Source organism: Narcine bancroftii, chromosome 5 (assembly GCF_036971445.1).
Source record: "Narcine bancroftii isolate sNarBan1 chromosome 5, sNarBan1.hap1, whole genome shotgun sequence".
In the NCBI taxonomy this organism is placed as follows: Eukaryota; Metazoa; Chordata; class Chondrichthyes; order Torpediniformes; family Narcinidae; genus Narcine; species Narcine bancroftii.
This window is the reverse complement of record NC_091473.1, coordinates 174,741,763-174,753,895: the sequence shown is the minus strand read 5'-3', so window position 1 is coordinate 174,753,895 and position 12,133 is coordinate 174,741,763. Positions and strand designations below refer to the sequence as shown.

At 37.1% G+C, this 12,133-nt stretch overlaps 1 protein-coding gene across 10 annotated transcripts in view; it reads left to right on the top strand.

The window, feature by feature from the left end:
- Positions 1-8,273, top strand: part of pparg (peroxisome proliferator-activated receptor gamma) — a 202,766-nt gene extending 194,493 nt beyond the window's left edge. For 9 of the 10 annotated variants that reach the window (XM_069939855.1, XM_069939852.1, XM_069939847.1 and 6 more), the window contains one exon: positions 3,536-8,273. In XM_069939855.1, coding sequence (XP_069795956.1) covers positions 3,536-3,783 — 248 coding nt within the window. In that variant the 3' untranslated portion in view covers positions 3,784-8,273. The remainder of the gene's footprint in view (positions 1-3,535) is intronic. The other variant, XM_069939858.1, reaches the window with a different exon arrangement.
- Positions 8,274-12,133: the final 3,860 nt, after the last annotated feature.

Here is a 12,133-nt window from a genome sequence, read left to right as displayed (position 1 = left end):
ATGTTATACAATTTTTTAATGATATTCTTTGGCCGGTTAATTTAACTGAGGCATGCTCCGATATCCCATCTTCTCCCTAAAAGTTAATGCTACAATTATTTTGGTCCAGCTTTATTTCACAGTTCAGATGTTTACAATAATACTTCAGACTAATTGAGTATAATGCTTCCCCTCCTGCATAAATATTCTCCTAGGACACGCTGTCATTATTAGCTCGATTGTTCACCCAGTTACATGCTAATATGTTTGGAATTGTTATTGCACTATTTAAACCAGTTCCCCGCCCTGCATTACGAGTCTGATTTAAAGTTGCTGACTGTAGTTCCCGGAATTCAGGAAAATAATGCTGAAAGAAAGGAGAAGCTGGCTGCATAACTATTTTTTAGACTGTAGTTGATGGGCCAGGAGAATCTTTTGCTTCTGTTTGCTGCCACAGTTGGCTTCTGCCTTCTGCCTTTCCGTCACGCAACGCTCACCCTTTCCCTCCGAGTATGCATTGGGTCACAGAATCGTACATCAAAGAGAAGTCGTTTATCCCATTCTACCTACTACCTAACCCTAATTACCCATCTCTATCCCCAGAACCCTGCATGTTTTTCTTTTTTGCAATCATATGCTGATCAACTGAAAATACAAGAATGGCACTAATATAAGTTGCACTTGCTTTTCCTGTTGTAGCCTCTTGTTATTTATGACTTGAATTCATTAAAAGGCCGGAGAGGAGCGTATCTAAGTGGCCAAGAAATTCTTGAATACCAAAAAAAAGAGATATTAAACTAGGACTGTGTACTGTGCACACATTAGTTTTGCTTGAGCGTTCCCAGCAGATCTTTTTTTTGCTTGACACCCAAGATGTTGAGGGAAGTGATGTAACCTGAGTGAGGGACTGAGAGCAGAGACTTCATCAGAAGGTTGGGAATGCCACCCTTCAAAATGCTTCCGTCTAATTCACAGTAATTCTGGCCCAGTTGTCCATTTCAGGGTCGTTCATCTGAGGACTGACCACAGTTGGTGAGGCAATGCCTGTGAAATCCAGGCCACTAGCTTAATTGAAACCATTTTGGAAGTTTTACCTTTAGAGCCTTGATTTACAATTTTTACAAGAACATAAGAAATAGGAGCAAGAGCAGACCAACCGGCCCATCAAGCCTGCTCGGCCATTGAATGAGATCATGGCTGATATGAAGATAGGCTCATCTCCACCTACCTACCTGTACCTTAATTCTAGTCTCCTTTGTGCATGTATGCAGTTTCCTTTATATTTGTTCCCAGAATGTGAGCAAGACCAGTGTGTAACCATTCCTGATTGCCCTTAAATTGAATAGGTTGTTGGCGACTCTCTGTCTGCCGTCCGGTAGACAAATGTTAAAAATTTTCATGTATGTTACATTCTAAATGTAGTATTACCTTACAATAATGGAAACTTTATCCTTTACCTCTACAATTACGAGGCCACGACATTATTGTGAATCTAGTCATATCTAAGCCAGGTTGATTAAGGGCAGCAGGTTTACTTTCCTGAAGGAGTATGTGAACTTTTATGTCTTTACAACAGTGCATTAACTTCCCAGTCACCATTATTAGGTGTTTTTAAACTTCAGCCCCTGGGTAGCCCTCCTGGGACCCAGGTGCACTTAGGTGCTGCCACAACCTTTTAAGCTGAGGGCGGACATACCCATTAAATCACCAGCTGAGTGATTTAAGGGGGATCCTGCCCCCGCGATGATGCTGTGACGCATCACACAAGCTAGTCTCCCCTGTTCCCCCCCACCAGCTGTCAGTCGCTCCTCCCCCCAATTGTTAGTCTCCCTCCCACCGTCAACCGCATTCCCCCACCCCACAGCAGCCGACTCCTCTCCCCTTTCCTGTGGCAGCCGATCCCTCACCCCTGTGGTAGCTGACCCCTCTGACCCATGGCGACTGACCCCTGACCCATGGCAACCAACCCATTCCCCTTCTTCATGGTAGCAACTCCTCTCCCCTTCCCCGAGGCCACCGACCCCTCTCCCCTTCCTCGGATTAGCGACTCCTCTCCCTCTGATCGTGGCACCCCCCCACCCCCCCGGCCCTGGGGCAGCATCCTTCCCACCACGGAACAGCGACCTAAGTCATTTTCAGTTTCAAGCCGCAGGAGGACGCAACCTAGGTGAGTATTACTGGGTTCCCTGACATCCTCCGAGGTAGGGCAGGGACCTGGTTCGATTGGGATGAGCCTGAGTAGGTCGAACCCTTTCAACCTGTCACATGGGCAAATTGCCCAGTTAACCCCATTTTTACACGGCAGCTTGAAAGGGCCTATGTAATTGAATGTTCTGTGTTAATTATATATAACTTCAGATGTATTTAATTAGCTCACTTTGGGCTCCTTAGCCACCATGAACTCATGCCTACCTGTCATTAATCCAAAAGTGACTAGAGTGAAACCTTGCTCCATTCAGTGTAGATTCTTTCAGTTTTAAACAATCAGACTGTTGGCTGTTCCAGGAATAAACTTTGAAATTAAACTATATCTGTAATTGAACAAAAATAAAAACAAATACCCTTCAATAAAATCTGAAATGAGCACTTTAATCTCATGTGAATTGGTTGATTATAAATTTAAAACTGAGGAGCACAGGGGCAAATAAATGAAAAAAAGTGGGGGGCACTGCACATATGGGGTGTTAAAGAATATTTAATGCTTGTAAATGGATTAAGATACCATTCAAGCATTATTTTTGAATGGCTAAACATTTTGCTCACAATTATTTATTCCTGTTCTGATGTAAAGGCCAAGGTATTGAAGTGTATTTTAAATGGAAAAGGGATAATTACGTTTGTTTGGTATTAAGCCTGGGAAGTCCTAAACTTTAACAAGACACAGTGGAAGTAACACTTCCTGGCCCTAATCCCTTTTTTCTTTTATTCATTTTTCCCCAGAAAATTAGCTGTGAATTACAAAGGCCGATGTAAATTGTATGCCACATAACTGTCAAATGTGTTCTTCAAAAGTTTTAGTTACCTTAGCAAGTAATAAATCCTCCCTTGATTTTATATTCGGCACAATTTTAGAAATGCTACATTTAGGGTCACCAATATTGTACTTCAAAAATTAAAATTGCTTTAATTGATTTCACTGAACCAAAGCTCAGATCAGTTTTGGAATTTAACATAAATGCATTATGTCATTACATCATGTTTGTTGCATTCAACAAAGGATTAATTTAAATCTCACATTTATCAAAGATCACTTTAAATATATGTAAAAAGTTTTAAAAAAATTTGAGAGTTGTATTTTCAAAAGGGCGCTGATTGTAGACTTCAAAAAAATGGAGTTTCATGGCAAACACCAGTTCTTCAACCTCTTCATTACACATTTCTGCCTCCGATACTTTTTCCCTTTCTGTTTGAAATTGTTTTAGTGTTTTGTCTGAATGTGTGACTCAGTTTTGTTTGATATGTTCCTTTTAGATGGCTTGAGATAACATGGTGTTTTAAAAGACAATTAATGAAAGTTGCAGTTGTTATTTTCATAGATTTTGAAACTCTCCTCTAGATCGGCCTGGATTGCTAAATGTTAAACCAATAGAAGACTTGCAAGACAGCATTTTACAGGCACTTGCTCTTCAGCTCAAGATAAACCATCCAGATACTCCACAGTTATTTGCAAAACTGCTTCAGAAAATGACTGATCTTAGACAGGTTGTAACTGAGCATGTACAACTTCTGCACACAATCAGAAAAACAGAAGCAGAAATGAGTCTTCATCCACTCCTGCAAGAAATATACAAAGACTTGTATTAAATATTCTCCCTTAAGCTCAGACAAATCAGTTTCCCCTTTGTTGTATTATCTAGTCTTAATAAAGGAACATCATGAATGAAGGCATCCAATCAATAGTGTGTGGAATTGCACGCAGCTCCATTGTACAAATGGTTTAAAAAAAGGATGATTTCCAGAACTAGAATAATTTTCTCTTGCATTGTTCCTGAATTATCTCTGGACTGTCCTGAAAATTGTTTGTTAATGAAAATTTTCAGAGTTTGTCTACTGAATAGTGAGGAATAAAGAATTAAAGCCAAGAGTATTCACTTTTTAACATTTTTCCCAAAAAAAGTAACTTTTTTGTGTGCTGCCAAATCATTTTCTGTGGGAACATGAATACAGCAAGGAGAAAGGGTGTTTTAAGTGAACACATATTAAAGTTCTTTTCATTGTTTTAAATGCAAAGAGTTTTTAAACTGAAAAATGTGACAAAGTAATAGCACATACTGTTGTATGACTATAAAGTGCTAAAGATGGTTACACTGGATTTTTTGTGAAGCCAACAGGATAAAATGCAACAAATTTTAGAGTGAGAAAAAATCTTTATTATAATACTGTAATTATATAAAGTTTAAATTAAGTTTATGGATACTACAATGTAAGGATATAGCTTTCCAAAATATGATCTATACATTGGTTTGTTATTGTTTTATATGCACTAAGAATGAATTAAAAGTTGTACAATAAGGCCAATTATTTAGTTATACATATCTATATTGTTTTAAAGCATTTTGGATGCTCCTTTGTGCATTTTAAGAGGAGGTTAGAAATCTGGTTTAAAAGGAAATTTGAAAGATAAAGGACTATCCCTTTCGTTCCAATGCGCCCCACCTCCCTGGAATTACCAAAGTGACTGTCATATTTTGGGTTTGTGAACGCTTAAGATTTTTCCTGTTTGCATTATTAAATGTACATGTTGCTTGTGCTTCATCTCTGCCTTCTGGGGAACATCAGTGTCAAATCAGCTTAATAGCAAATGTCATTGCTAAAAATGGAGATTTTCTCTTATGACCTGATTGGTCTATGGGAAGAAATGCACATCAGTTGGATTGCATTAACAATTTAATTTTTAAGAGAGATTCTTACATTCATTTATTTCACATTTCCTTATGCCATCTGGTCCATTGCATCTACCAGTCCAGCTTTCCCAGCAGCACCATTCCCCATCCTATTTTGTGCAACCTATTCTGTCTCAAGTTTATCAGCTCCTCTATCACACTCATTTCTCCTTCCGTCCATTACCAGGAATCATTTACTCTTGGTTACAGTAGCCAATTAACTTACCAGCAAGTCTTTGGGATGAGAAAGCTGAAGCACGAGGAAGAAACCCATAGCATCATAGACAACATCCAAGGTCAGAATCGAACTCACATCTCTTGTGCTATGAAATAGCAGTACAAACTAGATAGATGCTGTATCATCTAATTACTCCATTTTTTAAAAACCTACAATATATAATTATTGACTTTGATCTCCTTTACATGGATTTTGCAATTGAGCATAGGAATTTCAGACAATTAAGGACTGGACAGTAGGAAGCAATTGTATCTCCCCCTATTTTAGGGCAATATGTACAAACTAGTATTTCTATTGCAAATCCTTATGTTTGCACACATAATGGAAGCTGCTTCTGCATACCTGCATGTCATAATTACGAACATGTTGACCTGGAATGTCATTTGTGTAGCCATGGTTTTAACACTCAAGAATAACTCAAAGTGTAAAATCAGCTGGTGAACTTGATTGGCACATCCAAATGGAATCACTTAATTTCATGTGATAGTATGCCCCTGAATAAAGTCATTGGTTTATTAGCAATGGCATCCATTGTCATGCCACATATATTTAACACCAGTGTAACACTAACGTACTCCTGCAACTGGGAACAACTTAACTTTAAAATTAGGCCTTTGTCATAGGACTTAAAATCCCTTCCCCTTGTTGTTGGGAAGTTAGCCACAAAAGACACATTGAATTCTTCTTCCATGTGCTGGTGACCATTTGTTTTAGGCATGTTGCTTTCTTTGCGAGTAGGAGAGGTTAGCTGCTTCAGGTCTCATTCTGGGTGTTCAGCTTCCCCATCTTGAACCTCCCAAATGAGGTCAGCCAATTTGATTTAACTACTTGAAGAGGAAGTTCCCATTGAGAATCATCATTTTTTGCCTGACTTCACAGTATATGTGTGAGTAAGTAAATCACTGCTCCTCTGTGGCCACAGAACGGCCAGATGTCAATCGTCTGCATACCACACAAATGCAAAGCAATTTTTAGACCAGTTGGTTTACATATAGAGTTTGTATGACAAATGGGGTCAAAAAATTATAAAAGGGAAAATGATGGTAGCCAATACTCAATTCTAAGGTATATATGCACATAATATTGAATGTGCTTGTCATTTGTATATATTCCTGCATTGACAACTGATGAAACACTTCAGTTGGAATAACGGAGCAGAAAAACATGAACAAAAATACCTGAATCCTACTGCTTAGCTTTGATTGACAGTCTTTAATACTTTCAGTCTGAGGTTAATATTCAATATTGAAATAAATATTACTTTGAGATAAGTAATCGAAGTCAATTTTTCCTTACCTATTAATGTATATTAAAACATAGATTCCCAATTCCTATTGTATCATATCCTAATCAAGACCACCATTATTTGTGGAATCTTATTGTGTGTAATATGGCTGTATTTATTCACATATAACAGTAATTTCAAAATGCAGTTTATTCTTTGAGAAGCTCCATGGAATGTCTCTAAGAGGTATGTAGCTTTTTTTCTTTCTAGAAATATTTCATACCTGTCCAGCAAAGAGTTAAGAACATTACATTGATTTCTGCTAAAATGGGGATATGTTTAGGCAATATTGTGTAGCCTCTATTTAGAAACATATATGTGGGCCAAAATAAATGATTTAGAAACATAGGTGTGGGCCAACAGAAATGATTGTTCAAATCATTTGGTAGTAATGTTTGCCAAATTATTTATGATATATTACACGACCAGTAAAGAGAAGCCCATTGTGAATATCAGAATGTCTGCACTAGCTGGGGAGAGAAGGAGGAGCTGGGGTATTACTGGTTCCCTTGTATTTAATGGAAACTTGGCAAAATGACATTGGACTTCATTCCTGCTGTTGGTGTTAATAATTGACTAGTTCTGTTGAATCATCATATCCACAGTCAGGTTTAGATCCCTGCTGATTACATTATGCCAAATTCTCTTCATATTTTCTGCCAAATTATAAACAAATAACTTTGTGTTCATTTTCCATTGTGAATAGTACTATGATTTGCTTTCACATTTTTTCAATAAAGTGAAAGCACTTGCAGCTTTCAGATTTTATAAAAGCAGCAACAACATTAATGTTGTTTCCATGATAAATTGTCTTTACCTAAATTTCGGAAAGGTAAAACAATATTTGCAGATGGTTTTTTTTTGGTGTTCATTAAATAAGTAAGGAATTAAATATTGTGTGAGGCATAGGGCTCCAAATAATGAGAATGGAACCATCATTATGTACAATTCATACCTTTAGGCATCCATAATAATATTATGTGATGATGATGATGACGTACAATTTTTGTACAGAAATTCAGTTAATAATGCAATGAAAATTGTTAAAGTGAATATCTTTAAAATATTCTCATACGGTCAAATTTGTGATATTTTATAAACCATTAAAGAATAGATTATCTTATTGTGGAACTGTTTTTAATAATAAGCCACCTCATTTTCATACGTTCAATTTACATACTTAAGTCCTTGCACAAGATTTGTAAACATGTAACCTGAGCCTTGTTTTACAATGTCAATAAAAATGTTTTTTTTTTACTTCACTTGAAAATAACTTTAAAAATTAAATAAGTGCTTTTGAAATTGCACCTGGGTAATAATATGCAGATTTTATAAAAGTAAAGAGATGTTTTAACATGTATCAAATGCAGTAAATAACATTCAGGGAATTTCAGATTGATTGTCCGGGATTGCTTTGACTGCATCCTCTAATGTACAGAAGTCTTTTGTTATAGTGAGAAAAATGTTGAAATGATTAGGTCGGTGCCTTCTTAAGCACATTATTTTTACCAAAGAAACAATGAATTATTGTAAAAATAAATGCAATACTAATTTGTATCCACCAGAGGTTGCCACTACAACTGTGACCGACTGAATTAAACAAATACTCAGTTGCAAATGAATATACCGTCAACGGAATGCACTTACAGCTATCAGAAACAGTAAACGCTTCGGAGAGTTTTTATTGTCGATTTGAATTCAATGACAATCTAGTGATCTGGCAAATAAACTGAAATAAGTTTTTCACATTTCAATAATGCAAAAACTGGATTGTTGGATGAGAAAGCACAAATGTGAGATTTTGTCATTTATATAATATAGTCATTATTACTCAAAGGAAATATTTTAGTTATGTAAACTGTAGACTATAAAAATGAAAGTTCTGTATTAGGAAAATATTTTAAATAAAAAGTTAAGATTTCAAATTAATTGAAAATTCAGCACATTCTGTCTTGTTTTGGATGTGTGTGGCATAGCCTATATTTCCTGACGTTGAATGTTTAATTTTACCCACATCCAGAAATAGTGTCCTATACAAGTTATTACTTAGGTTAGTGATATTGGTGATCTTGAGTTTGAGTAATTCAGCACAATGCCCTTGCCTTCCTAGTGCCTGAACTCAAATCCAGAGAGATTGGGATGGGAGCTGCCTCTTCAAAATATGCATAATTCTGCATGGTATTCAGTCAGAGAACATGTCATGTGACACATTATTCATGGAGAATTCATTAGGATGGAAATTGAACTGGACATTCCCATGAGGTAGGTGGCGCTCCTGATCTTCAAGCCGAATAAGGAGGGTTTCATCTGGTATCTGACAATGGTAGATCTGTCCAAAGGAATTGGAGGTTAAGAATAGGGAAGTATAGAAACAATTGTAAAAGGTGTTGGTGAGGCCACACATGGAATATGATGCAGTTTTAGTCCACTTACCTAGTGACAGTGGAATTCATCTCGAGGTGATTCGCCAGGCTAATATTTGGAAAGAGAGAACTGTCCTACCAAGGGAGGCTAGACAATTTGCATTTGTATTCTTTAGAGTTCAGAAGAATAAAGGATGAACATGTGAAATCCTAAGGGGTTGACAGCTTGGACATTGAGATGTCTTCACCAGTGGGAGAGTCACAGGTAAGGGGCTGAACCTTTAAAATTGAAGTGCAAGGAAAATTCTTCAGAAGATAGTGTATCTGTGTAATTCTCTGCCCCATGGGGATGGGGAGACTAAATCATTAGATATATTTAAAGTGGTGATAGGTTTTTTTTAATTGAAAGATAAAGAATTAAGAGTCATGGGGAACTGGTACAAAAGAGTTCAGTGGTGATTCAGTTGAACAAATGGGCAAACTTAAGGGGACTGATGGTTTACACCCGCTCCTCTTGTGTTTGTGTAGCACTGATATTAATATGCAAATACTATATTGTGTCTACAATATAGCCACACCTGGTCAAATCAACCACCTCGTATTTGTACATGAGAAACACAAAAGCTACAGAGGCTAAATCTTGAGCAAAGAATTACAGGCAGAATGCAATGGTCAGACAACAGGTCAGACATGCTTTCTTCCAGAAATTATTTGTTTGCTACAACAGTAAAAAAAAACCCTGGTATATGGCACCTCTGGGGATTGGTAGATGCCGGTTAAGTGAATTTTCCAGTTTCTTGAGACTGCATGTTGCGTGATTGGGAAATTAATGATGAGGTGCACCAATTTTAAGCACATTTTTTACTAGAATGAGGGATTTGCTCCAAAGTGTTGCAGCTGAAGACTTGGTCCTTATTTGCTCCATTTTGGCACGTACACAAACCTGGCTGTTATGTCTTGCGAGTCCCCCTGGACTCCATAATTCAATAAACACCACTACCTTGCTTGTCATTTTATTATTTCATGTACTGAATGCTGAGTAACATTTGAAAGTCATGTGTTTATTTGTTGCCAAAAATTAACTGCCCTGTTCATCTCACTGCAAACCAAAGTTAAAAGATGTGATTTTGAGTTTGGAATTAAAATTTGAAAGTCCTTAGAAAATACCATATGTTCTTAAATCATCGTATAGATGGGTTTAAGTGCTACAAAATAAAATCTTGAAAAATGTATCACACCTGAGATACCAATCCTACCTGCATTGAATCTCCATTCACTGATGTCCATTAAAAATTGTGGAAGTTGAAGTGACTTGATGGCAGGTTTTGGCTTCGAGATGAAGGAGAGAAAACCTACCCAAAGTGCCAAGGAATTCATGAGCAATAAAACTGAGCATAATCTACAAGCAGAAGGCAAACAGGTTACAAGACCAGTGTCAAAACAGAGAAAATACCGGTAGTTATTTCTGACACACTTTCAAGGCACAAAATTTAATGCCAGCTTGAAACCAATTTAAATATTAAAAGTGGGGTCCTATGGTATCAAAGGGTCCTCAGCCTACATATGAGTGGATAGGAAGGAGCAGGAGCCCAATTGCTGGCTTAAAAAGGGACCAACAGGTAAAATTTGCCCAACTGTTGTGAGCTTTCCTGGATTCCAACATAGCACATTCCATCCTACTTCAGTGCTGCCCACCAGCTTAACCAACCCCCATTAAATGATACTGGAGCCATACTTGCGGGCTGTGCCATGGCAGTGGATGCACCCACCTGATACCAATGGATCCCAGCTCTAGGTGGGCATTTCCTCCCGTTGAAAACCTAAGGGCTTCAACTCCACTTGGGAGTAAGCTCGACCACAGACTCTGCACCATTTGGAGAATATTTTATCACTAACATATGTAACATTAAAGTCTGCATGCACTCCTAACATCATAGCAGAAAAGGTGGTCTGCGCCTCATACCTCCGTGTCTTTATTTATACATTTTTTCAATGGAAAAAATATAAAATATGCCCTTTTTGCCTTTTATTACTTGTTACTCTAGTTCACAAAGTCATTTATTTTATAACCACATGCCCTATTTGCAGATATTCCACATAAATCTAAAATAATAAAACTGTAGAACAGCTGGAGTAACAAAACAGATTAATTTTAAACTGAGACAGGAATGAAACGATCATTGACTTAAACCACAAGGCATCCCAAGAGTACCAAGACAAACTTTCGAATGTAGTGAATAAAAGCAAAGGGGGCACCTGGCAACTGAAACTTTGTGTTGAAAGGCAACAGGAAATTAGGCCTCAACGTGTAATGTGTATATTTAAATGTCCACATGTGACTGTTCTCTCCTCTTCCTCACAGAATCCGAAGGCTGGCATGTTCTCTATTTCAGTCTAGATACATCCAAAATGGAGAAGGAATGAATCATATATTTTGCTAGAGTTGGCTCCCGAGAATGCATTTAATTATCTCATTATCTTAGGATGGAATTGAGAGCCTTAAATCCTTTCTTGGCAGCACAAAGAAGCCCTGCATGAGTGACAGAAGGAACACCCCACTTCACAGACAGCCATTTCCCACCCTATCCCCCGACATATTTGCAGTTCCCACATTGGCTTCTTCAGCCATCTTGGAACCTATAACACCGGAACAGAAGTCATCCTTGATCCCAAGGAACTTACCATGAAGGCGATCTCTTTCTGGGGAAATAATGGAAGAATTAATATTTCTTAGCATAATGAAAAAAGAGTAAAAAAGTTTTTCACAAAACAAATTCATTTAATTTTAGACTTAGAAAAGGACAATTACATTCAATAGCTTGTTTGCTTTTTACTAATGAATTTGTTTTCTTAATGATTTAAGAAAATAATTTTAGATTGGGTTTGTTCTTTTAATATATTGAAAATTGACAGGTTCAAAGCTTACTTCTGTCATAAGATGGTTTGATTAATATCTTTCTCACATTTTGCATGGCTTTGCAAAATAACTGCATGGTGATATCTCATTAAGACAATAATTATAATTGTCTAGGACAGTCTGGATATTATCTACAATGGTCTCGGCCTCAACAAACTCCAAAGAAATTGTTCTGCATTAATAATCTTTAAGTATTAGCCGCTGATTCACAGAAACCTAACCTAACTTGTCTCGTGACTTTTGTCTCCAGCTTTAGTTATATCAAAATGTTATCTATTTTTATTGGACTATGACTGCATAAAATCACCAGGTGGGTTTTATATTATTCTATTTAGTCTAAGTTCAGCTAAAGGGGGCACAAATGTCAATTAAACAATTGATTCAGTCTATTCCATCATTGGAAATGTCAAATATCAATGAAAACGTCTTCTGCATGTTACACATGATAACAACACAATAAACAAGTTC